Raw genomic sequence first — 25,783 nt, forward strand, 5'->3', positions numbered from 1 at the left:
CTTGCAAGAGGACAGACTTGAAGCAGCTGAAGAACCAGCAGCATGAGATGCCAAAGCCAGAAGAGTCAACAGATTCATCTGCTTGCACGCGAGTGACTCAATCATTGTACATTTGAGAAAGACCAGGATAGCTAAGGAAGCTTGGGAGACTTTAAATCATCTGTAAGCCACCTAATGGTGCAGTGGAGAGATGACTTGACTAGCAAGCCAGAGGTTGCTGGTTTGAATCCCTGCTGGTATGTTTCCCAGAAACACCTATATCGGGCAGCAGCGCTATAGGAAGATGCGGAAAGGCATCATCTCATACTGTGCGGGAGATGGCAATGGTCAACCTACCTCCTGGATTCGACCAAAGGCAACCACAGGGCTCTGTGGGCACCAGGAGTTGACACTGACTCGACAGCACACTTTACCTTTACCTTTTCTAGAAAGACTACTAATACTAGTGCTGATCTGACTGTGAGACTGTGTAACTAATACGAGACTCAGAGAAGGGCAGAATTTAACTAGCATGTTAATCAAATTCTGGACATTTCAAGAAGATGTGAAAGTGAAAATGTAAAAATACCACATCAAGCAATCTATTTTGAATAGTCTGCCAGAAAAGTTTCAAGTGATACATTGTGTTTTGGAATCAAGGGAGGAGATTGATTTGGAATTTCTGATTTCTAAACATCAGGATTTTGATATGAGAGAGAGATGCAGCCTCTAGTGAGCAATCTGACCAAAAGAGTCAGGTTTCAGCATTTCAGACCAAACAAAAGGGCAAAGTTGTTGCCTGTGTAAGAAGCCACTTGCAAGTGAATTGTTCTCAGAAAAAAGGCCCTGACAGCAGAAGATGGCTCATCACCCAGAATCTCTCCAAGCCAGAAGGATGTAAAGATAAAGTGTGCTGTTGAGTCGGTGTCAACTCCTGGCGGCCACAGAGAGCTGTGGTTGTGTTTGGTAGAATATAGGAGGGGTTTACCTTGGCTATCTCCTGCACAGTATGAGATGATGCCTTTCAGCATCTTCCTATATCGCTGCTGCCCAATATAGGATGCTAAAAGAAATGTGCTAAGGAAACCACAGAAAAAGGATATGAGGTGAACTCAGATTTTTTTTTTTCCAAACTGTTGAACCTGCTGAATGTGATAATGGTGACTGCAAAAATGACTATGGGAATATAGTTGTTGATAGTGACCCAACTGCAAATCTTATTAAAGACAAGGAACTGTTTTCTGAGCTGGATTTGAATTATAAAACCTCAATAAGCCTGACAGATGGCAGAAAGATCACTGCAGAAGGCAGAGGGAAAGCATAATAGCAATAGCAATAGCACTTACATTTATATACCGCTCTATAGCCGGAGCTCTCTAAGCGGTTTACAATGATTTTAGCATATTGCCCCCAACATTCTGGGTACTCATTTTACCGACCTCGGAAGGATGGAAGGCTGAGTCAACCTTGAGCCCCTGGTCAGGATTGAACTTGTAACCTTCTGGTTACAGGGCGGCAGTTTTACCACTGCGCCACCAGGGGCTCAAATGCAGGCTGCCAAAGGGAAGGAGCATAACTTTGAGGAAGCTCTTTATATCCCTGCATTGAAAGCAGTTTAATTTCAGTCAGATATGCCACATGGAGGGATTGTTGAACTGTTACATCCAAGACAAACAGGAGTTGTTAATGAAACGATCTTTAAAGGAAAGTAGTTTGTATGAGATTGATGGCATTAATGAGAAAGCCAATGTTACAAAATAATGTTTGCATAAACAATGTGAAAAATTGTATCACCAAAGAGCAGAAGGCTTGAGAATTCAGCCCTGCAAGTTCAATAATGCCTGATATGAGTGTTGTTTGAATAGCAAGAGAACTAAAAGCTTTCACCAGAAAACAGAGAGTCCCCCTAGAATTGATCCCTAGTGATGTCTGTGGTCCAATGCAAGTTGAATCATCAGGAAGAAACAAATGTTTGACTCTCTCCTTGATGACTACTCCAGATACACTTTTACTTATACACCAAAAGAGAAAACTCAAGTTCTGGAGAAATTTAAGGAGTATGTTGCAATAGTGAGCAACATGTACAGCAGAAAACCTCAGAGACTAAGAACTGATAATGGAGGTGAGTTGCATCAAAGAAAATGGCCAATTATCTAAAGGAACAAGGCACTGAACATGAATGAACAGTGCTTTACACCCCACACCAGAATGGCATAGCAGAAAGAAAGATTTGTTCCGTATTAGAGATTACAAGGTACAGGATGCAGGATGCAGGATTATTTATTTATTTAAAATATTTTTATACCGCCCAAAACTTACATCTCTGGATGGTTTACAAAAAAGCAAAATAAATATCAGAAAAAGTTTAAACTTTACAACAATTTAAAATTTGAACACACTTTAAAGCAATGTTAAAACTATTAAAACAATATTTAATTAAAAGCCAGGGTGAACAGATGCATCTTTAAAGATGTTTAAAAAGTTGTCAGAGATGGGGATGATCTTATTTCAGCAGGGAGTGTGTTCCAAAGCTTCGTGGTAGGAGCGGAGAAGGCCTGTCCCCGAGCAGGCACTGGATGAGCCGGTGACCATTGCAGATGGACCTCTCCTGATTATCTCAATGGGCGGTGGGGTTCATGATGAAGAAGACGTTCTCTTAAATACTCATGGCCCAAGCCATTAGGGCTTTATGGGTTATAAACAGCACCTTGCATTTTGCCTGGAAACTTATCAGTAGTCAGTGTAGCTCTTTCAATACATAAGTAACATGGTCTCTCTGAGATGACCCAAAGACCAACCTAGCTGCCGCATTCTGGACCAGCTGTAGTTTCTGTACCACATACAAGGGCAGCCTCACATAGAGTGCATTGCAGTAATCCAATCTGCAGGTTACCAGCAGATGTACCACTGTTCTGACGTGGTTTATCTCAAGAAATGGGTGCAGCTGGCGTATCAGCCAAAGTTGATAGAAGGCGCCTCTGGCTATTGCCTCAGCCTGGGACACCAGGGAGAGGCTTGGATCCAGAAGCACCCCCAGACTGTGTACCTGTTCCTTCTGGGGAAGTGTAACACCATTCAGAACAGGCAGATCTAACTCATCTCTCGAGTTTTGACCCCGCACAATAAGTACCTCTGTCTTATCTGGATTCAGCTTCAGTTTGTTATCCCTCATCCAGCCCATCACCACCTCCAGGCAGGCATTTTGGGAGGGTAGGCCCTCTCCCGATGCTGTTGACATGGAGTAATAGATTTGGGTGTCATCAGCATACTGGTAGCACCCTGCACCAAATCTCCTGATGATCTCTCCCAGTGGTTTCATGTGGATATTAAACAACATCGGAGATAATACAAAGCCCCGAGGGACACCATACAAAAGGTCAGATTTAATGGAGATCATCCATCATGCCGACCAAGGTAATCTCCATCCCATAGCTCACCCGAAAACCAGTCTGAAATGGGTCTAGATAACCAGTTTCCTCCAAGACCGTCTGGAGCTGGGAGACCACCACCCTCTCAATTACCTTGCCCAGCCACAGAAGGTTGGAGACAGGCCTGTAGTTGCTCAGCTCAGAGGGATCCAAGGTAGACTTTTTCAGAAGTGGTCTAATAATTGCCTCCTTAAGATAAGGAGGCATCCTGCCTTCCCTCAGAGAAAGGAATCTCTATCAGGCCATATACAACACCCCCCCGTCAAATAGTATAAGCCATGTCAGGCAAGGGTCAAGAGAACAGGTGGAAGGCGGCACCATTCTGAGCAACTTGTCCACATTCTCAGGAGTAACAAACTGGAACTGATCCAACCTAACCACACAAGAGAAGTCGCTGGATACCTCCACTTCAGACACTGAAGTAACTGTAGAGACAGAGTCTAAGTTGGCCCGAATACGAGAGATTTCCCACACAAAGAATTCATTACACAGCGGTTAATCGATGGTTCCAGATTCTGATTCAAGGGAGGAGGGGCACACACCAGCCCTCTCACAACCCTGAACAACTCAGCCAGATGTGAACTTGTGGATGCAATATTGTCAGAAAAGAATTACTTCTTTGCTGCATGTATTGCCCAAGCATAGATCTTCAAATGTGCTCGATGTTGCAATCTGTCGGATTCGAGTTGAGTCTTTCTCCACTTGTGCTCCCGTCGTCTACTAGCACCTAACCACTTCAGCCCCCGTAGTGCTTCCATATACCAAGGGGCCAGTTTTTAAGCAGGTCAGAGAGTACACTTAGGCGCAATCATGTGTACTGCCCCAGTGAGTTTGCTGTTCCAGTTCTCCATCAGGGCATCAGCAGGATCACCGGTAGAGCCAACACTAAATCCCTTCAAGGCTTCTTGAAATCCTATTGGATCCAATAACATTTTAGGGCGGACTGTCCTAATAGGTCCCTCAGCCCTGCGAAGGTGGGAAGTAATTGTGAGTCCAACCTTAACCAGATGGTGGTCCGTCCATGACAATGGGGAAATCACAGGATTCCCCACCCACAGAACACCACCCTTATCAGAGCGAACGACCAAATCAACCATGTGACCAGCAATATGTGTCAGTCCCAAGACCACTTGAGATAGGTCCATAGTTGTCATGGCCGCTCTGAACTGAGCCGCCTCAGATAGATTGGTCCCTAAATGAACATTGAAGTCCCCCACCACCACAAGCCTGGGAGACTCCAACACCAAGACCAAGACCAAGACCAAGTCCATTAGCTCAGTTAGGGACTCTGTTGAGCAGCGGGGCGATCAGTACACCAACAGAAGTCCCAGTCTATCCCTGGTCCCCAAACTTAAGTATACATATTCGATATGGTCCGACACTTCAACAGGGATCCTGGCAAGGGAGATGTTATTCTTATAGGACACAGCCACTCTACCTCCCCACCCACGTCCCCTCAGCTGCTCCTCTACAGAATATCCTGGCGGGAGAAGCTGGGACCAGACTGGGCCACCAGCCTCCCCCAACCAGGTCTCTGTAATACATACCAGGTTGGCGCTTTCATCCAGAATAAGATCATGGATGGTTTCTGATTTTTTCTGGGCCGACCTGGCATTACAGAGGAGTAAGGTGAGGTTTCAAGGGTGGTTGGCACTTGGCAGTGCTCCTCAAGTTCAAAGAGCTGGCAGGACCGCTGGAATTGGAAACAGCGATTAGATTTCTAATTCCGCTTCCCCTGTAATGGCCCACTGGCCGTCTCGGGAGGGGGATCTTCCTAGAACTGATGCTCTTTTTGGAGGCTCATGTGGCGGCGATGACCAGGAGAGCCTTGTATTAGCTTTGACTAGTATGCCAGTTGAGACCCTACCAGGAGAAAGGGGATCTGATTTTGGTGACCCAGGGGTTGATGATGATATCCAGATTGGATTACTGCAATGTGCAGTAATCTCTAAAGACTATTTGGAATCTTCCGCTGGTTCAGAAAAGTGGCATAGGGAGGCCAGCGGCAGCCCCGGTTCAGCTTGCTGCCAGTGGCCCCCCTAGCCATGCCCCCTGCCTCCGTCATCAGACACAGGGTCTGACATCAGAAGCAGAGGGCATGGGGCCTCTTGCAAGCAAATTCCAGCCAGCACCGCATTTGCAAGGTGGCTAGCAGTGGCTCTCCCTGCTTTAAAACTTGGCCAGCGCTGGCTTCCCAACCTGGCTGGGAATGTGTCTCCATGCCTTTTAATGCTGTCAACATGGCACTGGCTGGAATTTGCTTGCAAACGGGGTGCACAGTCCTGTTTGCGAGCGAAACCACACCCCCTGCATCTGACATCAGACACAGGGGGTGTGGCTGGGGCACCAGCTGCAGACCCTGAGTATAGTGACCCGGGTTCTTTGAACCCCCTCCCCCCCCCACACACACATGCAATGGTGGCTCCTCCCCTGGTTCAGAACACTGCCATGAGGATTTTTGTGGGTGGTAGTTGCTACAACAGCACGAGTATCTTGGCTGCCAGTTTATTTCTGGGGCAGAGTCAAAGTGCTGTTTTTAGCCTTCAAAGCTCCACATGGCTTGGGACCAGGGTATCTTTCAGCCTGCATCCACCTGTATAAATCTGCTGGGTCCTTTGTTCTTTCTTGCAGGCCCTGCGCTCAGCCCCACCACGGACACAGATCCGGTTGGTGAGGACCAGGGACAGGGCCTTCTCAGCAGTGGCCTCTACCTTTGGAATGTAGGAGCTTCACCAATCTCTCTCCCTGTTGAGTTTTTATAATAGCTTGGAAACCCTCCCAATAACACAAGAAGAGCCTTGGGCTGAAGGCCTATCCAGTCCAGTGCCCTGTTTCCAACAGCTGTCCACCAGACCACTGAGAAGTCCAGAACCAGGAGGCAAAGCTCCTCTCCTGCTGTTGCTCCCCTGCAACTGATATTCGGAGGCATCCTTCTTCTGAACGAGGAGGTAGCCTAGCCATCAAGACTAGTAGCCACTGATAGACCTGTCCTCCATGAATTTGTCTAAGCCCTGCTTAAAGCCATCCAAGTCAGTGGCCATCACCACATACTGTGGCAGAGAATTCCATAGATTAATTATGCGCTGTGTGAAAAGGTATTTTCTTTTGTTGTTCCTGAATTTTGGTTTCATGGGGTCACCCGTGATATTCTAGTGTTGTGAGAGAGGGAGAATAGCTTCTCCCTTTCCACTTACTCCACACCATGCATGATTTTGTAGACCTCTATCATGTCTCCCCGCAGTCGTCTTTTTTTCAAACTAAATAGCCCCAAGTGTTGTAGCCTTGCCTCCTAAGGAAGGTGCTCCAGATCCCTGATCATCTTGGTTGCCCTCTTCTGCACCTTTCCCATTTCTTCCAGGAGACACTTTAAATCTGGTTTTAATTGGTTTTCCAGTGCCACCAATTTTAGCATCTGGTTTTCCTACTGTCTGCTATATTTGTGTTGATTGTTATTGGTGGGGGGTGTTCCTCATAAGCCGCCTCAAGCAGCTGTGTGCTGGAGGGGCGGACTAGACATGTTTTAAATAAATGCATATATAAGTTGCAGCAAGTTCAGACTCATAGCTATAGATGCATTGAATAATATACTAAATATGTAATGGGTGCGGCTTGTCCCAGCTTTTACATATTCAAAGCCCTCCACACAATATTTTACAGCACTAGACAGATGGGCAGCCAAGCTGGAGGATGCTTCCCCACTCCAGACCCGCCCAATTGTTGTATGGCACTTTGAGTCCTTTGGCAAGAAAGCGCTGGCCCCATTTGACTATTAGAAATATATATTAGCTAACCCGGCTAAAGACAAGCTGGAGGGGGCCAAAGGAGGCCCGGCTAGCTCCATTTGCTCCTCTCTCTCCTGGCCTGTTCTGCCTGCACTCTGGGGATTCTCTGCCATGGGATAGGGTGATGGCTACTCGCTTGGATGGCTTTAAAAGGGGCTTGGACCAATTCATGGAGGACAGGCCTATCAGTGGCTTCTCCTCTGGTGGCTGTGGGCCACCTCCAGCCTCCGAGACGTGATGCTGCTGAATACCAGTTGCAGGGGAATACCAGCAGGCAGAGGCGTCTCTAGGGAAAATAGTGCCCAGGGCAAACACTGAAATTGCGCCCCCTGTCCAAGCATCTGACACCCATCTTTCAGATAACTTTACCATAATATCAGCTGAAAAATACAAGTCAAGCTCGTTAATCTTTTAATCTTTCAAAAACTATTTAGCAGTGGACATAGCCAGACCAAAAAATGCTGGAAAACTACAAATTTCAGTATGCTGGGGCTCATGAAATACCCAAATACTATGTGGAGGTGTACTTGGAACTAAACAGAAGTGCCTGTCTAATTCCCTACTATGCATTGTAGCATCACTATTTCATAAGTTTTAAAATTTGACTTTTCCCAGATACTCTGAAAATAATTAAAGGATATGCAGAGTAAACTGTGTGACTGCTTGGAATATATTCTAGTCTTTCAGAAAGACAGTTAAAATGAGAGAAAGAGAGCAAGAAACTCCCAGTGGGCCTTAATACTAAGGCTTTCACACTGATTCAAAGACAAACTCACCATTAATAACCATATTTTTAAGACACCACATTTAACTCACTTATCATAAGAAGCAAAGTAAGAGCAAATGAATACAATCCTAGCTCATAAGCGTCAGCTCATTATTCACAAGCCCTGATTCTCTGTACATAGTGCCAAACTGAATATGTGTACAGTGACATACATATATACACACACACACACACACACACACACCTGTAGCCCCTTTGGGGGGCTTCCTAAAGGCTGGGGTTTTTTTTTTGCAAAGGTTCCTCCTCCCCCCACTGGCCTCTAGGTCCTCGCAGGGACCATTTGAGCATGTGCGGTGGCCATTTTTAAAAATAATCTTTTTTTTAAAAAAAGGCCACTGAAAACAAAATGGCCACCGTGCACGCTCAAATGGCCTCTGCAAGGCTTGGCATGACCTAGGGCTTCACAGAGGCCATTTGAGCATGCACAGTAGCCATTTTGTTTTTGGCAGCCTTTAAAAAAAAATTTAATTTTACAAAATGGCGCCCCCCTTCAAGTGGCACCCGGGGCATGTGCCCTGCCTGCCCTACCCTAGATATGCCCCTGCCAGCAGGAGGGAGGGAGGGAGGGCTGTTGGAAGTTCTCTGTGGTGAGAGAATCCCTTTTTCATTTATAGCAGAATGCACAGAGGCACAACACAGCGGAATTTGCTTAGGCATGCATGTATGCTGAGAGTAAAGTAACTTGGAGCCAATTCATAGTTTCAAATCAATATATGAGGCATTTATTAAGGAACTCCATTCTAGTTAGGAAAATGAGGAGTTAGGATCTCTATACTATCTATCTAGCTGGATGCAGATGGATTCTGCATCTTCTCTGCACACATGGTGCAGGGAGACAGGCTTGCCATGTTACAAGGTAGAAGGGCAGGTAGGGAAGAGAGAGAGAGGAAGGAAGTTAATTCCTGAGATTAGCAATCTACATTTCAAAGGGATAGTGTCAGAGCAGTAGAGAAGGGATAACCAATGTCTTCACCCTCTAGCCCTCTGACTCACTAGTTTGTCCTCCTATGTTGCTGAGACAAGAGACAGTGCAAAGTTCTTAACTTCCAACACCCCCTCTCAATGTCTCGTGACTCAGTTCACAAGATTCATTTTCTCTCACAGCTTTTCAAAGCAGGGTCTTGGTAGTGGCTTAGTGAGAATGTCTGCGAGCATTTCATTTGTTGGGCAGTAACTTGATTAGTCCATCCTTCTGCAGACTTCTCACTACATGGTACTTCACATCAATATGTTTGGTACGCCTCTTTACATCTTCTTGTTTGGAGAGTTGAATGCAACTTTGGTTGTCTTCATACACTGGTATGGGCTGTGGTACATCTGTACCTAGGTCCTTCAGTAGTTGACACAGCCATTGTATCTCATGACTGCCCTGTGCAGCTGATACATATTCTGCTTCAGTGGTTGATGATGCTACTATGTCTTGCTTTGTGCTTGACCAGCTTATGGCTCCATCTCCATAGAAAATTATGTGACCGCTGGTGGATTTCCTTTCTGTTAGGTCTCCACCCCAGTCTGCATCTATGTATGCTTCTAGTTTTGGTTGACTGTTAGCTGGTAGCTTGAGCTTAAAGTGTGCAGTACCCTTTAGGTACCTAACAAGTCTCTTAATTGCATTCCAGTCCTTGACTGTTGGTGATGCAGTCTTTCTACAAAGTAAGCCAACTGCTGTGCTAATATCTGGCCTAGTGAGTGTACTAATGTATAGAAGTTTACCCAATGCTTCACGATATCTATGGTTGTCAGATAGTGGCTCAGTTTGATCTTCTTGCTTTATGTAGTTCACTTCCATTGGAGTTGGTGTAGGATTTGCATTTTCCAGTCTGAGCAGGTTTATCAAGTTTTTAATTTTCTGTTCTTGGTTGATGAGGAAACTTCCATCTTTCTCTCTTTGTACTTGAATGCCCAAGTAGTGTGCAATGTTGCCAAGTTGCTTGACTTCCACATCTCTATTCAGATGATGCATTATTTCCTTGCTGTCATCTGGATTTTCATAGGCAAGAATCAAATCATCAACATACGCCAAAATGTAGGTCCACTTGCCATCTATGCACCTCGTGTATAGGCAGGGATCCGCGTTGCTTCTTTTGAAGTTTGCTTGAAGCAGCATATCATTTAGTTTTATGTTCCATGCTCTGGCAGCCTGTTTTAAACCATAAATGCTCTTTTGAAGTTTGCATACATAGTCCTCTTTGCCTTTCTCTAAGAAACCTGGTGGTTGTTGCATGTAAATGTCCTCTTCTAGTTTGCCATGCAAGAATGCAGTTTTCACATCTAGGTATTCAACATGCATTCCTTTGCTAGCAGCAATACTTAACAGAGTCTTTACTGTGGTATGTTTAACCACTGGTGCAAAGGTTTCATCATAATCTTCTCCATATTTCTGTGAATATCCTTTTGCTATTAATCTGGCTTTGTAGCGCTGAATCTCACCATCAGCATCATGTTTGAGTTTGAAAACCCATTTGCAGCCTATAACTTTCCTTCCTTGAGGTAACTTAGTAAGAGTCCAGGTTTTGTTTTTCTGTAGAGCCTCAAGCTCTTCAATTGCAGCTTGTTTCCACTTCTGGGCTTCTGGTTGTGGTAGCTGGGATATTTCCTCCCATGATGAAGGTTCTGGTTGTTCCGCCATTCTTGCGAGGTAGGACAGTCTCAGGGCTGGAACACCTCTCTTTGAGCGCGTTGATCGCCTCACCTCACCCTCTGTGGCCTCTCCCATTATCTCAGGTGCATCTGGTGGATCGCTGGGGGTCTCTGTGTCGAGTGTGGTTGGATCTGGATCTGCTGTCTCCTCCTCCTCAATTCCTCTGAGATCAGGAAGCATATAATCCAGTCATCAGGGTGTTTGGTCTGGTTGCTTGCTTCGGTGTAGGCCCCCACTGAAAGTGTAGCTCTTTCATTCTCATCAAACTACACCGCTCTGCTTATGGTTATCTTGTTGGTGTCAGGATCCAGAATTCTGTAGCCTTTGGATTGTGCCGAGAAGCCTACAAAAATCCCTTTTGTGGCCCTAGCCCCTAACTTAGTCCTTTTTTCCTTTGGGATGTATGAGTAAGCCGTGCTTCCAAAGACACGCAGACACGTCATGGACGGCTTATGACCATGCCAAAGTTCATATGGTGCTGTTCCTATAGGCTTTGTGTGCATTCTGTTTTGTATGTATGTAGCAGTCATGATGCCTTCTCCCCAGAGTTTCTGTGGGAGGTGTGCGTCAGCAAGCATGCATCTTACTATGTCCAGTAGACATCTGTTCTTTCTTTCTGAGATTCCATTTTGGGACAGGCAGTAAGCTACCGTGGTTTGATGCACGATTCCATGTTCTCTCAGGAACTGCTGTGTGGTGCTAGACTTATATTCTCCTCCATTTTCTGTGCGCAGGATCTTTGGCTTCCAGCCAAATTTGTTGCTTGCCATCGCTACATAGTCCTGGATTTTCTCCAGCATCTGTGATTTCTCCTTTAGTAGAAATACAACTGAATATCGTGAGAAATCATCTGTGATTGTTAAAAAATATTTTTGATTACCTATGGTTGCTGGTAGTGGTCCAGATATATAGCTGTGGATCAGTTCTAGGGGTCTTCTGGTCTTCCTTTCACTCTGCTTAGGAAATGGCTTGTTAACTGCTTTGGACTCAAGACAACAAACACAGTTAGTTACAATATCACATGGTACAAAATCAATGCTAATCCCTTTTCCTTCATGTTCTGGATTGACTCATAGCTCCTGTGTCCTAGGTGTCTATGCCACAGTTGCAAGCAGTTTTCATGCAGGCATGACTTAGCAAGGTTCACTTCATTAGGCTGGTATGCCTCAGGTTTAGACCGGGCTGGTCTTTCTCTGTCTGTCTTTGATACAGATTGCTCCTGCACACTGTAAAGACCTTTGAATTTAGAGCCTACAAGGCAAACTTCGCCATTCTGGGTAACAACACATTGTCCATTTTTAATATACAGTTCACAGCCTTGTTTCTCTAGCTTGGATATTGAAACCAAGGAGCTTGAGAAGTCAGGGATATACATATTTAAGAAAAAATGGTTTAACAGATCCATCCAGTAACTTGCAATACAAAACTCCTTCACCTTTCTTCTTGGCTTTAATTGTAGTATTACTGCCCAAATAAACAGTCTCTTCAGGAATATCAAACAGTTCAGTATAGAAATCCAAATTATTTGATATATGAACCGAAGAACCAGAATCAAAAATGAACTTTTCATCGCTTTGCATCAAGCAAACATTAAAACTTTTGTTCGAATAGCTTTCTGTAAACTTAAAATCCTTTGTCTGATTCTTGGGACAGTTCGCCACCTTGTGGCCAAATTGGTTACACAGAAAACATCTAAAGGCATTAGTCCCAGTTGGCCTCATTTCAGGAGCAGTCTGCCTGCTGGTGGTCATGTGACCTCTCTCTCTGGACTGAGTTTCCTTGGCAACGAAGCCAGACCTCTTTGTATGTAAATATGGGGGCCCCATGTGATTTCCTCTTGCAGCATTCCCTCCCTACCTTGGGTTTCCTCTGGAATGATCAATTGTTGCTTTAAGAGCAAAGTTACTTGCCAATTCACTTTTATAGCGAGAATTCAAAACTTTTCTCCTGTTTGCTTCAGAAGATAATGTTTGTACTGCTTCCTCAAAGCTTAGATTGGTGTGGGTTTCCAATTGGCCAATTATACAGCTATAGCTGGGGGGCATGCTTAGGAACAGAGCTTCCAGCTTCTGACTCTCTGTAAATTGATCCCCTGCCTCTTTAAATTGAAAAAAGAAATCTTCCAAAAATCCCATATATGTAGCAAAACAGTCCCCATCTTTATTCTGGAGATCCTGCATTTTCTTTCTCAAGTTAAAGGTGTATGCCCACCCCTTCTTCATATGCAAGGAATCTAGCTTGCTTAGCATTTCCCTTGAGGTTCCAAGATCACATATCGTGTAAAGGTAATTTTTACTCACAGAAGCTGCGATCAAAGCTTGAGATTTCACATCCTTGATTAGCCAATTTTGTCAGGCAGTCTTCTCAGCAGCTGTGGTTCCATCTGCAGGTTGGTGGGGGAGGTTTCTTCCTCAGTAACTTTTTCGAGTCCTTCTGCTTTCAGTGCAAGCCTCAATCTGGTTTTCCATTCCAAATAATTGTCTGCGTTCAGGATAGTCAGCCTGAGTTTTCCCTCTAGGTAAGTAGCCATCCTCACTGGCTCCAAAAGGCAGTTGCTGCAGGTTAGCAATTCAAAGTGTTCACGCTAGATCTCACTGGATCTCCTGGAACAAACCTAACTCTCTGGTTGCAGTACACGCAGCTCAAAATACTGGGCTCCCATAACCTGTTGGAAGTTCTCTGTGGTGAGAGAATCCCTTTTTCATTATAGCAGAGTGCACAGAGGCACAACACAGCGGAATTTAGTTAGGCATGCATGTATGCTGAGAGTAAAGTAACTTAGAGCCAATTCATAGTTTCAAATCAAGATATAAGGCATTTATTAAGGAACTCCATTCTAGATAGGAAAGTGAGGAGTTAGGATCTCTAATCTATCTATCTAGCTGGATGCAGATGGATTCTGCATCTTCTCTGCACACATGGTGCAGGGAGAGGAGCTTGCCATGTTGCAAGGTAGAAGGACAGGTTGGGAAGAGAGAGAGGAAGGAAGTTAATCCCTAAGATTAGCAATCTACATATCCAAAGGGATAGTGTCAGAGCAGTAGAGAAGGGATGACCAATGTCTTGACCCTCTAGCCCTCTGACTCACTAGTCTGTCCTCCACTGTCTGAGATGAGACAGTGCAAAGTCCTTAACTTCCAACAAGGGCAAGCCCTCCCCTCTTGCCTATTGGCTTCCCAGAGGTTTCTTGCACACCACCATGGGAAACAGGATGCTGGACTAGATGGGCCTGTGGCCTCATTCAGTAGGGCTGTTCTTATGTTCTTTGCCATTCATCAGGTGGAGCTGTGTGGCTAATTGGTTAACTGTGTGGAAGTAGAGGCTGCTGTACCTCCTTTTACACACACACACACCCCTACACCTTATTAGGATGAGCCACTCCCGATATACAACACGTGCAGCACAAAATGGAAGTTGAAGGAGAGGAAGTAAACGGAGGACAGTTACGAGAACTGAGAATCCAAAATGTGAAACTAGTTCTATCTCAAAAAGGCTGTTAAATATTCCTTACAATACATCTGATTTCAATGTTCATTAGTAAAGCTTAATACAGTGTCTAAAAAGTATATTTTAGTATAGCAGTATGTATGGAAAACATTTTAAAAAGGAAAACATATAGGGTGTGAGGTCAGTGGAATTTTGTATTCACAGCATTCTTTGAAGATGGTGTGAGTCAAGAATTCTTTGGAGTGCTGGGCTTCTGCTCTTGGCCAGTGGAGATCTCTGGAGGATTCACCAGCTGCACTGGATGATGATCTCTTTGTAAAATTGATCTCCATCAACCACTGTATTGATCTAGCAGTACAAGCGTTGTTTGTGGAGTTCAGTTCCCCCTTCAACAGGTCACTTGACCCTGGAAACAGGGTTGTTGTTTTTTTTTAAAAAAGATGAAGATTTGCATGGAGCAGGCAGGGAGTGGGGGTGGGTGGGATGGCCCTGCCCAATGGTGTCCCAGAGGGGCTATGCCAAAGCTGCTGCTGGTGCCCCCTCTCTCTGGGCAGGCCCTCCTCTGTGCTGTCATAGTCCACCTGGTAGCCACAGGTGTGCTGCTGACTGTGAGTGCAGCTGGCTCAGGGCAGCCAATCAGCTTGGGAGGGAGGCCTGCTGGATGCACAGAGGGCAGAGGAGGATAAGGCCAGAGCGGAGGCAGCCGGAGGCAGCCGAGGAAGGCAATGAGAGACCCCGATGAAAGGTAGCACAGGGTGTCCGGTGACACAGCGGAGACTCCAAAGAGGAGCACAGGCAGCTCTCGGATGGTAAGAAGTTAGATAGAGCGGCACTGAAATATGCACACTCCCTAGGTAATGCTGGCGCCCAATCCACCCCCAGCGCAATGCCCCCCTGAAACCTACCTTGGGGGGCCTCCTGCTGTGCCGAACCTCCGTTTTTAACATTTCAGCTGCCATGTGGCAGAGGGGGGCTGCCGAGGGGTGAGCCACGCAGGTCTTGTCTCTCTTTTGTTGGTGGCGGCAGCTGCCGCCACTGAAGGAAGGAGAAGGACTGCTTGGCTCACTCCCTGGCAGCCCCTTTCGGCCGCACGGCAACAACAACATGGAGGTTTGGCATGGTGGGGCAGTGCTGGGTGGCTGCAGCAGGTGCCCCCTAGCCATTTGGAGGCCCCCCACCTAATTATTTATTTACTATTTATTATTAAAACTTTTATATCGCCCTTCCAAAAGGCTCAGGGCGGTTTACATTAAAACACCATTAAAATCAATTAATAATGAAACAAAAATGATAAAACATAAAACAATGATTAACAATTAAAAACATCATAAAACAACAATTAAATAATCAGAACAATTTAAAAACAAATTTTAAAAAGCTGAGAAATGGCACGGCGGGGAAATGACTTGAGTAGCAAGCCAGAGGTTGCCGGTTGGAATCTCCACTGGTCTGTTTCCCCAACTATGGGAAACACCTCTATCAGGCAGCCGCGACATAGGAAAATGCTGAAAGGCATCATCTCATCCTGCGTGGGAGATGGCCATGGCCAACCTCTCCTGTAGTCTACCAAAGACAACCCCAGGGCTCTGTAGTCGCCCAGAGTCAGCACTGACTCCTTGGCACACTGTACCATTACCTGGACCTTGGAGGCCACAGACCAGGGCCCCAAGGTCCAGTGGTTTGAGTGCCTCTGTGCACTCCTTCAGATGGAATTCTGTGACCTCTTTAATACATATAATGTTTTTATGCATACAATGCTTTTATTGTACACATTTATTTGTTTTGACTGTATACATTTAAGAGGTCTAAGAAGTTTGTCTTGAATGGTTAGTCTGCAGACCCGAAAGGAACCCATTGACAGAAGGTGCCATGGGAGGTAACAGTGAGAGCAGGAGGAGGAGGAGGAGGAGGTCCCTTGGGCTGGGTTGCTTAGGCCAGGAGCTCCCAACCTAGAGTCCCCAGACGTTGTTCAACTACAGCTCTCATCTCCCTCAGTCACAATGGCTAGAGGGGTTCACATAATTTTGCAGACCCGGTTCTCAAATGAGTACTGGCAGAAATGGCATGGTGCCAGTGTCCTCACTAACAGGGATTCCCAGATGTTGTTGACTACAACTCCCATAATCCCCAGCCAAAGGCCATTTCAACTGGGGATGCTGGGAGTTGTAGTGAATGACATCTGGGAATCTCTGTTAGGGATTCCCTGGGTACCAAACCCTCCAGGAATTCCTGGGGCAATGAAGTTTTGAGAGAGATTATTTGAAAGAAGAAGCCTGCCAATTAATTGTTCAGGAGGTGTCTGAGAAAACCGATACATATCTCTCTGAGCAGAGGTGAAGTGTGCAAATGTAGAAGAATAAAGGGTGAATTTTAATTCGGGGATACTTCAGATTTTATTTCAGCCAAAGCTCCCTGGGGCTTGATCTCACAGCCTGATAGGTTCAAGAATGGAAGGATATGAAGCAACAGTTCATCTGAGCATGTACAAAGTGCCTTTCATAGCAATGACCAGCAGATCACCCCACCTTCACAAGCTTCCTGCAAGACATAAATGGCATATTGCCACATAGTGTAATATGCCAATGCGGAGATCTCCATATGCTCCCGACTCAGTTATCTAAGCTCCCTAACCAGGTCTTAATTTCAACATAAGAACAGCCCTGCTGGATCAGGCCCAAGGCCTATCCAGCATCCTGTTTCACACAGTGGCCCACCAGATGCCCCTGAGAAGCCCACAGGCAAGAGGTGTGTGCATGCCCTCTCTCCTGCTCTTCCTCCCTGCAACTGGTATTAAGAGGCATCGTGCCTCTGAGCCCTGGAAGTGGCCCACAGCCACCAGACTAGTAGCCAGCCATTGATAGACCTGCCCTCCATGAATTTGTCTAAGCCCCTTTTAAAGCCATCCAAGCTGGTGGCCATCACCACATCTGTAGGTCTTAGGTCCTAATCCTAACACCCACCTCCTCTGTTTTGTTTGTTTGTTTGAAGAAGAATAAAACCATTCTAGATCTTAATGCTGGTCCTTGCAAAGCAAACATCAAGCACAGAGCACCTCTGAGCATGCACAGAATACTTTCCCCTTACCACTGAATAATCACACCCAGCCCCAGGTATCTGTTTGCTCTGTGAATTTTGTAAATATTTAACGTTTCTATAAATAAATAAAATAAAATAAATAGAATTTAAATAGCACATTTACATTTCCAAAGCACTCCACACACAATATTTTACAGAACTAGATAGCTCGGCATCCAGGCAGCAGGATGCTTCCTCCACCTGCCCCGCCAAATTGTTGAACAGCACTTTGAGTCCTTTGGTAAGAAGGCCCCCTCCCCATCTGACTATTAGAAACGTAGTTATTTATTTTTGATAAAACCCCTAAAGACACTTGCTTGGGAGTCAGTCCCACTGAACTCTGTGAGCCTCCTTCCAAGTAACCCTCTTCAGGCTTGCACTGTTTTAAAACGAAGGAAATGGCGTTGGAGGCGAGGCTTGATTGGCAGGTGGGAAACACTGGCAGCCAGCCCCTTTTTAGCCCCCTGTGCAATCCAGGAGAGTCTCCACTGGGCCCCACCCAGCACAAGCCGGCTGCAAGAATTGTCCCGTTCATGAAGCAGGATCCACCCTCGTTTATTTATTTATTTTATTTATTTAACATATTTTTATACCGCCCCAAACTTACGTCTCTGGGCGGTTTACAACAAGATAAAACATTAAAACATTAATTAAAAACAAAAACAAGAAATTTAAAAAACAATTAATTTTTTTTAAAAAACAATGCTCTAAAACAACATTAAAAACAATCAAAACAGTATCAGTTAAAAGCCTGGGTGAACAGATGCGTCTTTAAGGGCTTTTTAAAGGATGTCAGAGATGAGGAGGCTCTTATTTCACTAGGGAGTGCATTCCAAAGCCTCGGGGCAGCGACGGAGAAGGCCCGTCCCTGAGTAGCCACCAGACGAGCCGGTGGCAAAAGCAGACAGACCTCTCCTGATGAGCTCAATGGGCGGTTGGGTTCATAATGCATTGCATTTGGATGGGAGACTACATGTGAGCACCATAAGATACTCCCCTTAGGGGATGGAGCTGCAGTTTGGTGGGACAGCAGCTGTTTTCACACACAGCACCAAACCAGAGGCAAATTCACCTCCAGTTTGGCGAATTAGTGGAACCATGGTTCCTGGACCCAACCGTGGTTCCGATTTTGCAACAAAACCTGGGAATGAGCCCTTGGTTTGCAGTGAGTTTCACTCACCCAACTGAGGGTCCGCTCTGACCACTGTGGTGTCCGGATTCTGATTTAACTCCAAACCTGTGTTAAGGGAGGAAGCTCCTCCCCCAGACTGCGGCGCTATTGGCTGGCACAGACTGTCCTTCTAGGGGCATGGAGGAGCCTGCACAGCCAGTCCAGACCCCGTTACCAGCTCCCAGACTGGGATTCTGATCAACTGGGAGTGGGAGGTGGCAGGGGACAGGCGGATGGAGGCAAACCACGTTGGACCTATGGTTTGTGCTTAGTGTGAAAGTGGCCAGTGTCTGCATGCTTGCAGCCAGAAGGTCCCAGGTTCAATCCCTGGCAGCATCTCCAAGTAGGGTTGGGAGAGACGCCTGCCTGGAACCTTGGAGAGCCGCTGCCAGTCTGTGTAGACGATATTGAGCTAGATGGACCAATGGCTTGCCTGACTCCGTTGAAGACTGCTTCCTATGTTCCTATAAGGGACTGCTAACTGTTCTGAGATGGCAGGGAAGGGTGCTTGTTCCTTCAGGTTAGGTAGCCAAGATGCCTGGACTCTTGATGATGCAAGGCAGCCTGGGCAAGTCCCAGGGAAAAGGTACCCACTGAGCTTGGCAACTCTTGCCTCTTTTCACTCCCTGGGCCTGCTCCCCCCACGCCCCATATCATATGGAGCTCTAGATTGCTAGTGACCCAGGCAGTATTCCCTCTAAGAGGGATTCCCAGATGTTGTTGAATACATCTCCCAGCATCCCCAGCTGCAAAGGCTTTTGCTTGGGGATTCTGGGAGTTGTAGTCAACAACACCTGGAAATCCCTCTCAGAGGGAACACTGGACCCAGGTATTCTGGATGGTGTGATGGCCATCTAATTAGAGTCAATTTAATTAAAAATGAACTTTGAAACTGAGAAGTTTACAATCAAGTGGTGAGCAGGCAGGGGCATCATTAGGGGGTTGCCCATGGGGCACAGGCCCCCAGTGAATTGCTCAGAGCCCCAAATCTTGTTGGCCCCCTCCTTCCTCCATGCCCTCTTCCAGGAAGGAATTGCAGCCATAGAAGCACCTTCACAGAGCAGGGGAAAGAGAACTCCCGGCCTCACCTGGCTCTCTGCTGCTTCCACCTTCATAGGGGCTGCATTATAATATTAGAGAGACTTTAGAAAACATGCATAATTATTCATGAGTTGGGTATGATTGGGTTTAACTCAATTTGGCAAAGAGGCACCTTTTAACATGGTGATTCTCTTTATTTAGCAGGGAGAGAGTACCTGGCCCTATCCACCCCCTGCACAGGGCCTCCAGTGACTGTTGCTGGTGTCGGTCTTATGTTTCTTTTTAGATTGGGAGCCCTTTGGGGACAGGGAGCCATCTTATTTATGTATTATTTCTCTGTGTAAACTGACCTGAGCCATTTTGCAAGGAGGTGATATTGAACAATGGCTAACAACTGGGAAAACTCATCTCATAATGAAAGACCCAGCAAAAGGTGCAGTTCCAAGTAATTATAGACCGATAACCTGCCTACCGACCATGTTCAAGTTATTAACTGGAATAATAGCAGATGAAGTAATGCAACACTTATTAACTAACAAGCAGCTTCCTGTTGAACAGAAAGGAAATTGCCCGAACACCAGAGGCACAAAAGACCAGCTGCTGATTGACAAAATGATTTTAGAAAACTGCAAGAAAAGAAAAACAAATCTAAGTTTGCATGGATCGACTACAAGAAAGCCTTCGATTCATTGCCTCACACATGGATACTAAAATGTTTAGAAACAACTGGTGTCAGCAAAAACATTCAGATATTTATTTAAAAAGCAATGAGCATGTGGAGTACACAGTTAACAATCAATGGTGAGACACTTGGACAGGTTAGCATTAGAAGAGGCATGTTCCAAGGGGACTCACTATCCCCTCTGTTGTTTTTCATCGCCATGACCCCACTTTCACAAATACTAAACAAAACAGGTCTCGGATACCAAACATCTGAAACATCAAGTAAAATCAACCATCTGCTGTACATGGACGATCTGAAGTTGTATGGAAAGTCCCAGTCAGAAATCGAATCACTGTTAAACACTGTCCGTATATTCAGTAGTGATATAGCAATGGAGTTTGGACTAGACAAGTGTGCTGCATTAATAATGAACAGAGGGAAAATAAGAAAAACAGAAGGAATAGAACTGCCCAATGGAAACAACATCAAGAACCTGGAAGAGAAAGAACCTTACAAATACTTGGGCATTCTCCAGGCTGATAACATTGCACACACTGAAATTAAAAGAAAAATTGGAAGTGAATACATCAGGAGAGTTAGAAAAATCCTCAAGTCCAAACTCAATGGCGGGAACACCATACAAGCCATAAACATCTGGGCTATACCTGTTATTAGATACACTGCAGGAATAATAGACTGGACCCAGGCAGAGCTAGAGACGCTAGATCGTAAGACCAGGAAAATCATGACCATCAATCATGCTCTGCACCCCCGCAGTGATGTCGATAGGCTATACCTCCCTTGCAGCTCAGGTGGAAGAGGAATGCTGCAAGTCCATCAAACAGTAGAGGAGGAGAAAAGAGGCCTTGAAGAATATATCAAGGACAGTGAAGAAGATGCACTTCAAATGGTCAATAACAAGAAACTTCAACACCAATGAAAGAAAGCAGGCCTACAAGAAAGAACAAGTCAAGACTCGAGCAGAAAAATGGAAAAATAAGCCACTGCATCGTCAATATTTGCACAATATAACTGGAAAATCAGACATCACCAAGACCTGGCAATAGCTTAAGAATGGCAACTTGAAGAAACAAACAGAGGGTTTAATACTGGCTGCACAAGAACAAGCACTAAGAACAAATGCAATAAGAGCAAAAGTAGAAAAGTCAACAACAAACAGCAAGTGCCGCCTTTGTAAAGAAGCAGATGAAACTGTGGACCACCTAATCAGCTGTTGTAAAAAGGTCGCACAGACTGACTACAAAGAAAGGCATGACAAGGTAGCACGGATGATACACTGGAACATCTGCAAAAAATACAAGCTACCTGTAGCCAAAAATTGGTGGGACCATAAAATTGAAAATGTTGTAGAAAATGAAGATGCAAAAGTATTATGGGACTTCCGACTACAAGCAGACAAACATCTGCCACACAATACAACAGATATCACTGTAGTCGAGAAGAAAGAAAAACAAGTTAAAATAATCGACATAGCAATACCAGGGGATAGCAGAATAGAGGAAAAAGAAATAGAAAAAAATCACAAAATACAAAGATCTACAAATTGAAATTGAAAGTCTGTGGCAGAAAAAGACCAAAATAATAAACCAAAAGTGTTAATTGGTGCCCTAGGTGCAATTCTAAAACAACTTGAAGAGCACCTCAACAAAATAGGGGCCACAGAAATCACCATCAGCCAATTACAAAAAGCAACTGGGAACAGCCTAGATTTTGCGACGATATTGATAATAATAACAAAAATATTGATAATAAAATTCAGCCATCCCAGGTCTTTGGGAAGGACTCAATGTCTGGATAAAACAAACCAGTCAATAACACCTGTCTGACTGTGTAAACAAGACATAATAATTAATAGCTGTGAGCAGGGCTAGCAGACTGATGCCTGATCCCACTGTCGACCTGCATGGTTAACCTGACGAATGGCCAGTCTGGAGGCAGTGCAGCTTTCTGGCAAGGGAGGAGCAACCCTGATCTACCTGGAAGCAGAGACAGCTGTGCCTCCTTTCAGAACTGTTACTCCTTGGCACAGCTATTTACTTCAGCTGGCTGGCTGGTTCGCAGGCAGGCAGGCAGGCAGGCAGGCAGCAGCGCTTAAGATTGGCATTGGCAGGGTGATGCCAAGCTCCCCGCAAACTTCCCAGGTGATTGCTTTTATAGTACACAGTTGCACATTTTTGTACCCCTCCGGAGTACACTTTATGGGTTTTAGTCATGCATGTATACCTGTGTACCAGTTATTTGAATGCCTGGTGATAGGAGTTGTAGTCCAGAGACCACCCAGAGATGAAAGTTTGGGGCGGTGTACAAATCTGATAGATAGATAGATAGTCTATCTATCTATCTATCTATCTATCTATCTATCTATCTATCTATCTATCAACATTCAGGAGCCCCAGGTTGTGAATCCCTGGTTGAGGGACTTTCCAGAGGGCAATAGATTGCAAGATGTTCAAAGCTTTGGCATAAATTCCAAGTGTGATCTTACTCCCTGTACACATACTACAGCAACTCTGCACTAGTTCCTAGCACAGCCTTATCCTTTGTACACCTGCCGAGCAGGGAGCTTGCAGTGACCACACCCCCTGCGGGTCAGCTTTTGCATTCTGAGAATAAGTCACCCTTTCCTCCAGTTGCCACAAAAGTAGTTATGAAAAAGGATGGATTTTTCTTGGAATACTAGAGGGGGCCAACAGGTGGCCCTGAGGAAACCGTGCAAGGTCACTGCTTAATGTATGTTCAGAGGATAAGATCACTCTAGGAAGTCTTCACTATGAATCACACCGCCCATTGAGATCATCTGGAGATGTTCGTCTGCAGTTGCCACCAGCTCGTTTGGTGGCTACTCGGGGACGGGCCTTCTCCGTTGCTGCCCCGAGGCTTTGGAACACTTTCCCTGCTGAAATAAGAGCCTCCCCATCTCTTACAACTTTTAAAAAGGCAGTCAAGACACATTTGTTCACCTGGGCTTTTAATTAGATGTTGTTTTAATTGTGTTTTTAATAGTTTTAATGTTTTACATTTTAATTGTTGTAACATTTTAATCTTTTTATCTGGTTTTTTAAAAAATGTTTTGTTGTAAACAACCCAGAGATTTGTTTTTTGGGCAGTATACAAATGTGTTGAATGAATGAATGAATGAATAATATGGAAGCTTGCTAAAGCTTTGTACTTGGAATTGGCACAAAAGCCTTGAGCATCCTGCTGCTATCTGGAAAGGTTAGGAACATAGGAACATAGGAAAGTGCCATATACTGAGTCAGACCATAGGTCCATCTAGCTCAGTATTTTCTTCACAGACTGGCAGCGGCTTCTCCAAGGTTGCAGGCAGGAATCTCTCTCAGCCCTATCTTGGAGATGCTGCCAGGGAGGGAACTTGGAACCTAGATGCTCTTCCCAGAGCGGCTCCATCCCCTGAGGGGAATATCTTGCAGTGCTCACACATCAAGTCTCCCATTCATATGCAACCAGGGCAGACCCTGCTTAGCTATGGGGACAAGTCATGCTTGCTACCACAAGACCAGCTCTCCTCTCCGGTTCTTAGGCACTCCCTGGTTCTTAGGCACTCCCTGGACATTTAACATAGTAATCCAGTTCTGAAGCTTACTGGTCTCCTCCTTGTCCTGTCCTCACTGAACAATGAGGACAATTTATCTGAGAGCTTTTTAAAAATAATGCAAATGTTATCAGCTATTCTCTTCCTACTTTCTCCAGTTTAAAGTGGTTCTTCTCTTCCCATAAGACTGGCCTTTATTGCCTTCATAGCTCCCCTCTGAATCATCCTAGACTTGTCCGTCACAGAAATACTTTAGAAATAGAAATAGCTTTAGCTGTGAACTGGAGGAGGAGCGTAGCAGCCACCCCATGCTTGTGCTTCCTACTGCTCACAACTGCAGAATAAATAACAAGGCGGAGGCATCAAGGTGGATTTGTCCTGTGCTCCGTTTTTCATGGGTATTCCTTTTTTTTTTTTTTGGTCTTCCAAGCTATGGCCCCCAAGGCAGAGAAAGATGCGAAAGGTGCGAAAGATGCGAAAGGTGCGAAAGATGCGAAAGGTGCGAAAGATGCTAAAGGTGCACCTTCTCCAGGGCTTCCTTTGCATTCCAAGGGATACTGGAAAGCCATTGGGATCTTTGCATTAGTGAACATTGTTATGACTGCAATATTCGCCGGCCTCTGTAAGTTCAGCTATACCTGCTAATGTATCCCCTCCCAAAATATAGAATAAGTTGTGCTACCTGCTGAATGGTGCTAACTAAATTAAGACCTGATGGTGGGATTTGTCAGCATTAAAAATGCACTCTGGGATGTAGCAAAATGCATACTTCACAATGAATATTTCTGATGTTTTTAGATAAAGAATGCTACTGGTTCTCATTGAAGTGGCCAGTCATTTTTAGAAGCACAGACTTCAAATGCAGACGGGTAACCCTGGCCCTACTAGTCTGTGGCAGCAAAACGACAAAGAGCCTTGTGGCACTTCAAAAACAAGCACATTTATACAGCACAGTAGTAGCAAAAGCTTTCATGGACTACAGTCCACTTCATCAGGTGCAGTGCAGGAAGTGTTCTCTCTGTGTGTGTCTGTGTGTGTGTGTGTGTGTATTTACACACATACACACACGGTTGTCCACTTCCCTCTATGAACGGTGCCACTGACCTACTCTGCATAGATGCAAACAACGCAGACATGTGTCTGAAGGAGAATGTAGAGTCACTGTGAAGAGAAGGAGAGTTCTCACTCCGATCAGTTTTGAATTCAGGGCAGGCTTTTTTTCCTTTTTAAAAAATTGCCCAACTGTCTCAGGGAAGTTATTCCCAAACTTGATATCTCTAATCCTTAAAAATGCCCACCTCTGTGTGTGCTTTAAAATTTAATTTGTCTTTACAATCAGTTTGGAGTACTGATTGCATTCTTTATCTCCATGAAGTCCAGGAGATGATCTCTAGCAGAAGGACTTCATGCCCTTCAGGGATCATTTATTTGTTAGGTTGGTTGACATTATCTGCAAGTTCTATGAAGACAAGAGGGCTTGTCAGGGCCAGAGTGACCCGCGTCCCAAGATGTCCTTGGAACAAGGGCCTCTCTGGGGTAAGAACCTAAGAACAGCCCTGCTGGATCAGGCCCAAGGAGGCCCATCTAGCCCAGCATCCTGTTTTGCACAGTGGCCTGCCAGATGCCTCTGAGAAGCCCACAGGCAGGAGTTGAGGGCATGCCCCCTCTCCTGCTGTAACTTCCCTGCAACTGGTACTCAGAGACATCCTGCCTTTGAGGCTGGAGGTGGCCCACAGCCCTCCGACTAGTAGCCGCTGAAAGAGCCCTCCTCCATGAAGGTATCCAAGCCCCCCTTCAAGCCATCCAGGTTGCTGGCTGTCACCACATCTTGTCTGCCTCACTCATCTGCCCCTCCTCCTCTCACCAGCCAGCCACTCTCCACTGCTGCCCGCCGTGCCACCACCTGCCACCACCGCTATCCTCCGGCTGCCCCCTGCAGCTTGCCATCCAGCTCCCAGTTGGTTAGAAGCAGGAAGGTCTGCTTCCCAGAAGCCTGGGAGCAGGATGGGAATGGAAGATGCACGTGAGCCCTGATGCAGACACCGGGTGCATGCACTCACTCCATTCCCATCTGGCTCGGGGGCCACTGGGAAGCTGGGAGGTCCTCTTCGGTTCCTCTCTGGAGAGGGGTGGAATGGGGCTTCCCTGCTTCCCAGAGTGCCCCCTTTGAGCCAGGTGGTGGGTGGTACTGGGC

The 25,783-nt window shown here is 45.6% G+C and overlaps 1 protein-coding gene across 2 annotated transcripts in view; it reads left to right on the forward strand.

The window, feature by feature from the left end:
* The first annotated feature begins 14,716 nt into the window (after window positions 1-14,716).
* The window catches only part of LOC128328052 (CD209 antigen-like protein 2), a 46,255-nt gene continuing 35,188 nt past the window's right edge, over window positions 14,717-25,783 (forward strand). The window contains exons 1-2 of one of the 2 annotated variants that reach the window (XM_053257613.1): window positions 14,717-14,873; window positions 24,020-24,211. In XM_053257613.1, the coding sequence (XP_053113588.1) occupies window positions 24,022-24,211 (190 nt within the window). In that variant the 5' untranslated portion in view covers window positions 14,717-14,873; window positions 24,020-24,021. The remainder of the gene's footprint in view (window positions 14,874-24,019; window positions 24,212-25,783) is intronic. The other variant, XM_053257614.1, reaches the window with a different exon arrangement.

The sequence above is a fragment of the Hemicordylus capensis genome, chromosome 5, assembly GCF_027244095.1.
Source record: "Hemicordylus capensis ecotype Gifberg chromosome 5, rHemCap1.1.pri, whole genome shotgun sequence".
Classification (NCBI taxonomy): domain Eukaryota; kingdom Metazoa; phylum Chordata; class Lepidosauria; order Squamata; family Cordylidae; genus Hemicordylus; species Hemicordylus capensis.